Here is a 5,417-nt window from a genome sequence, read left to right as displayed (position 1 = left end):
TATTTATTTTTATAAAAAAAGTCTAATATTTATTAAATTAAATATTTATTGATTATTTTTAAATTAAAAGGATCATTATTGCTTCGGCCTCATCCAACAATTAAATTCATTGTAGATACTCTCCATTATTATTTTTTAAATTTATTTGTATTAATAGTACAGATTCTTCTAGAAAAATAGCAAAGTCAACCAATAAAGTATATATCCATAATTAAATGATAAGTAAGTACCTCTATTCTTTTATGACATGAACTTTTGTCACTTTTTTTAATATAAATAATTTTGTATGGTAAGAAAAATAACAAGTTAGTAGTATTTAATTTTCGCCAAGTAAGATTAAAAAACAAAAAGAATATTACTATTCCTTGAATAACAATAATAATAATAATAATAACAATTTATAATATAATGTAATAATAATAGTCATATAGTAATGGCAGTTATTGTAAATTTAAGATGAACCAAGGTGTTTTAACAGAAACCAAAAGCAGCGTATCCAACACAACACAATACACCGCTTCCTTCAAATTTTTCATCAAATCGCGCGCCAAAATATTTCCTAAAATAAAACCGCGATGCAATAAAAGCCCTAATTTCTACAAAACCCTAAAATCCCTCCAATTCCTCTTCATTCGTTTTCATCAATTTCCCCAAATTCGAGTCTCATCTTGAGATTAACATCAACAAAGAAAAGGTTGAAGAAGATGTTTTACTCTCAGACGTTTTTGGCGCGAAAAGGACGGCTCTCAACTGTTTGGATTGCTGCTCATCTTCAACACAGACTCAAGAAATCTCAATGCACTTCTACTGATATCCCTTCCACCGTTCGTAAGTCCCCTTTCCACTAACTCGTGTTAAAGTTTGTTTTTTTTGAATCGAAATCATATATGTGTTTGGGATTCTTTGAGACACACTGTTAATCTTTCTATTGGGTTCTAATTTTCTGTAAAAAATATGTTTTTTCTTGATTGAAAGCAAAAGGAAGTTGTTCAAGCTATTAGTTCTTGAATTTGTGTTTTTTTAGTGGATTTTTTTGATTTTGTTTCTTTGTTCTAAACTTGCATCTAGAGGATTTTGTTTGTTAGTGTTTCTGCTCTATAGCGAGGTTGTTTTTTTTTTTTACTGTTTTTGTTGTTGCTGTTGCTGCTGTGATTATCTTTCTATAGGTTTTGAAAGTTTCTTTCTGAACATGTAATTTTCATGGAACAATGTTACTAGTTTTTAGGAATTCTAGAGTTTGTATTTTCCTTTGTTTTTTTTCTCTGTTTTTTTTGAATTAGTTGATTTCCCGGGCTTTAAGCACTGGGAATCTGGCAATTTGTGCGTGTGGAGATATGCGGTTTGAAAATCACTTTAAAGTTGAAAGTCACTTTAAGTATTATCAACAAGCTCAATAAAACAGTGTGGAGCTTTGGTTTAAATATATAAGTGTGTTCTGGTTAATAAAAGGCTAAAAAGTAGTGGTCAAACTTATGGAACCTGCTGATTTCACTGATTTTTGAAGGTTAATTGGAGTTTCCCCTCAATTTTATGTGACAAGCAGGTTTCGCCCTTTATTTTGGCTATACACATGCTTAGTTTTCAGTCTAACCTGTTGAACTAGCCATTGGAGTTTGATTTTTACTCCCTTGGTTTTTTATTTAAATTTCATAGGTTCTGCTCGCCACAATGTTTATAAATATTCTTGTTTTTTTTGTATCTGTTGTTGTTTTGATTAATTATTGATATCGATTTTTTCTTTCAGAACATATAATGGATCCCGGGGTTCCCATTGCATTGAGAATGTCAGCTCACCTACTCTTAGGTGTTGTTCGCATTTATTCGAAGAAAGTTGATTATCTTCTCAATGATTGCAATATTGTTCGTACTGTTTTGTATAAAGTATTTGCTGCCGTGTCAAATCATACTCTACCTGAGGGTGGGATGCAAGCACCTCTTCATACTATCACCATGCCAGCCACTTTTGACCTTGATGCGCTTAACTTGAGCTATGAAATGGATGTTCATGGGTATGAGGATCATCACATGAAGAGTCTTGAAGATATTACTCTTGCAGGTTATTGAAGTGGATGCATAATTTTAGTTATATGTCTTTTAGTAACACATGAAAGTTAAAAATATTTTAATGCTTTTTCATGTGCAGATCAAAATCCTACTGTACTGGAAAATTATGTGACTATACGTTTTGATGAGGTGCATGTTTTTTCCTTTCCTTTTCACTCCTTTCATCTATGTTGAACTTGAGATTTTAATTTGAATAATGTTTTTTTTCTTGTATTTTTAGGACACAACATTTAGTTCTCCCAACACACAACTGCTTCCGGATTCTGATGCAAGACCAATAGAAGAAGAGTAAGCTTTGTTGGTTTTGGTGTTTAGTTGCTTTTCACATTTTCTTTCTGCTATATGAACCAACTAAATGATAAGTTGTTTGTCCCTGTAGCATTATTCCTCAATCTCCATTGACAAACGGAGCAGATTTTCAAGATGTTGGTCCAAGTTTCCATACAGAGTCACATGCTACCGATCATACAGGTGATGATAACATACGTAGCTTTCTGGATCCCATTACAGAACCGGCAACACCAGTTGAGACTAATCGTGATGCCCCCAATGATTATGGTGCTATTGGAGATCTACAAAACAGTGGGTATAATGATACCGAACTCACCAAAGATCTCAACCAAAATGTCAATGAAAAGGATCAGATTCTTGAAATGGTTGATGAGACCCGTGTTGAACCCTCGTCAGTTCAACCAACACGTCCACTAACTCCAGCTGCTTATCGAGATGGTGGCTCAGATTCACACGATTATGGAGGTAAGTGCTCCCTTGTTTCTTACATTCACATATGAATCCTAGAATTTCAAAGCTGATTTTTCTCACTCAATCTTAGGGCTAAATTCTGAACCAACTTTAGGGCAAGATTCTCCCGATGTTAGGGTTATTTCCAGTGCTCAAATAGAGCAGGTACAGGATCAGAGGCAACAAAGAGGAAGGAAGAGAAAACAATTCTTTGATGATCCCATAGTGTTAACAAATAGGTGATTATTTAATTGTTCGATAAACTACTTCTGTGTCCTGTGACATATAGTTATTTGTAGAAATTTCTGTTTATGCTTGTTGCTCATACTGGGATGCCTCTGTAGATTCATGAGGGAAAACCTTAATAATACTCACAATATACTGCGGAAGAGAAAAGACGGCCCTTCCTCTCCTCTGGATACATGGAAGCTGAAAAACAAACGATTAAAGAAGAATATTTTTGACCAACCTTTATTTACAGGTAGGTTGTTCGTTATTGTTCAATTTGCAGATTTTACTACTTATCACATTTATGAATTTGTCCTTTAAAATTTGCGTCTTCTTTTTCAGGAGTATGCAATGAACTTATAAACATACACAATAGGGAATATATATGTTCAAAACCCCACTTGGTCATCTCTGAGGAAGATCATATGGATAGTACTACTAGTACTTCTCCAATTAATCAAATTGTTGACGAGCCAATACCGGATGTATCTGAGGTTGTTGTTAATGAACCTGAGATTATTGATAATGCACCTGAGGGTATCATTAATGAGCCAATAGCCGTGGAACACGGCCGTTCCGTTGCTAATGCTGCTCCTACTACTCAGAATATAGACACTGAACCCATTATTGAAGGTACTAACAAGAGTCCTGTTAACGGAAATGGTGCGACACCTTTACTTTCTGAGGCATGGGAGATACCATATGGTGCAAATTCACCTCCTGCTCATATATCCGAAATTGGAAGCCCTAGCACTTGTCAAGATGACACATTTCAGAACTATGACATTGCAGACTTTACAGATACTAATCTACGGAACGATTCTGCTGAAATAGGGGTATGGTTTAATGTTTCTTTATGAATCCTATTCCATTTCCTTTCAGCATAAACCTTTTATTCCTGTTAGGGATGTTTAGTCTGAGCATAGAAACTTAATGTAAGCTAATATCTTATCAACCTTATTCTTGTAGGAGTTTTCGTTTCTTGAAGAAGAGAACAACAACACACCGGTCACTGCCAGTAGGTTTTATTTTCATGTCATCTGATATTTGTTTCGAGACAGTATTTTACTTAACGTGGTGTTAATATCATAGTTGACGTAAATTTTTTAATGACAGGTTCACAAAGCACAAGCACATCAAGTATTGGCACATTGACTGGAAGGACTAGGTACTTATCTATTTATTTCTATTGCAGAATATGTTTGTTCTGGGGGCACATACGATGTTAATGTCAATTTTATTCTTCAAGAGGTTCTTCAGAATACTTTTCTAGTATTGTAATATGGCTAATGTTTTTCACTTGTTTGATTCCAGGGGTCTAGCTCGATATTTAAAAGACTATTCTCCATGTACTCCGATTCCGGAGCAGCCTGCTGAGGATTTTAGCTTGAACAAGATGTTGGAAGGAAAAACTAGAAAGATTGCTGCTCGGATGTTCTTTGAAGTTTTGGTTAGTCTCATGGCATTTCTTCTATCCATTGAAATGAACTTCAATTATGTCAAGAATTAGAATATTTGTGGATATGGAAATATGGTTTTGATGTGGTTTCTGTTTTATTTTATGTTTGCATTACAGGTGTTAAAGACTCATGATCTTATTGATGTAAATCAAGAGGAGCCTTATGGTGATGTCAGCTTCAAATTGACTCCAACACTTTTAAATGCTAAAATTTGATATTTTTCTGTTATCTATTGTACATTACCTGTGTATTTATTGCTTTTTGAGACTGATTTGTAGAAGGAAAAACTTGTTTTCGTTTGGAATAATGAGAAGTATATATTTTCTTAACATGTTAACCTTTGAATTGTTCTTTCATTCCAAGTTTACAACTCCTAGTTTATAGTTTTTACTACATTTTTGACTATATGTCCGACTACATAACCTGTCAAACATAATCTCAAAACAACACACTATCTGTTTCCAGTCCTTGCCTGGAGCCTATAACAAATCATGATCCTCTATTGTTCTGAGATCTTTGTTTACAAATCATACTAATAAACACACTCAGCTTCTCATTCTCATATCATTCTAAGCACTAAAAACCTATAGTGATCAAACTATGTTGCAACACCCTATGGATTAATGGAACATGCCCAAAGTGAAATGAAGTGGAGTATAATGAAATATAGATCTCACTCCTAAGGGAATCGGACATAGATCCCAATTTATTATTTGGAAATCAGATGAAATAAGAAATGAAAGATCAAATGAAATGAGATGGAATGGATTCTATAATGTTACATTTTACTATTTGTAAATTCAAACCATTGAGTTTAATTATTTACCGTTTCATTCTATTCTATCAAATACCACTAATTTAAATATACTTTAAGTTCATTTTTTTTGGGTTAAATAATCTAATAGATGAAGTCCACCTTATTAA

The 5,417-nt window shown here is 33.7% G+C and overlaps 1 protein-coding gene across 1 annotated transcript; it reads left to right on the top strand.

Annotated features, from left to right (window-relative positions):
- The first annotated feature begins 525 nt into the window (after positions 1-525).
- Positions 526-4,822, top strand: LOC127091481 (sister chromatid cohesion 1 protein 3). The gene is made up of 12 exons (XM_051030464.1): positions 526-828; positions 1,745-2,056; positions 2,144-2,193; positions 2,285-2,352; positions 2,444-2,820; positions 2,897-3,044; positions 3,150-3,286; positions 3,376-3,869; positions 4,003-4,051; positions 4,150-4,201; positions 4,348-4,483; positions 4,610-4,822. The coding sequence occupies exons 1-12, from the start codon at positions 705-707 to the stop codon at positions 4,706-4,708; spliced, it is 2,046 nt and encodes a 681-aa protein (XP_050886421.1). The 5' UTR covers positions 526-704; the 3' UTR covers positions 4,709-4,822.
- Positions 4,823-5,417: the final 595 nt, after the last annotated feature.

Source organism: Lathyrus oleraceus, chromosome 1 (genome assembly GCF_024323335.1).
Source record: "Lathyrus oleraceus cultivar Zhongwan6 chromosome 1, CAAS_Psat_ZW6_1.0, whole genome shotgun sequence".
NCBI lineage: Eukaryota > Viridiplantae > Streptophyta > Magnoliopsida > Fabales > Fabaceae > Lathyrus > Lathyrus oleraceus.
Note: the sequence above shows the minus strand (reverse complement) of the source record. Positions and strands in the feature narration are given on the sequence as shown.

What these genes read in the sequence shown, in the direction of transcription:
- LOC127091481 (XM_051030464.1), top strand. Translation starts at nt 705, where the DNA reads ATGTTTTACTCTCAGACGTTTTTGGCGCGAAAAGGACGGCTCTCAACT. An exon ending in TGAAGATATTACTCTTGCAG is followed by an intron (nt 2,057 to 2,143) that starts GTTATTGAAGTG and finishes TTTCATGTGCAG; the next exon opens with ATCAAAATCCTACTGTACTG. An exon ending in TGACCAACCTTTATTTACAG is followed by an intron (nt 3,287 to 3,375) that starts GTAGGTTGTTCG and finishes CTTCTTTTTCAG; the next exon opens with GAGTATGCAATGAACTTATA.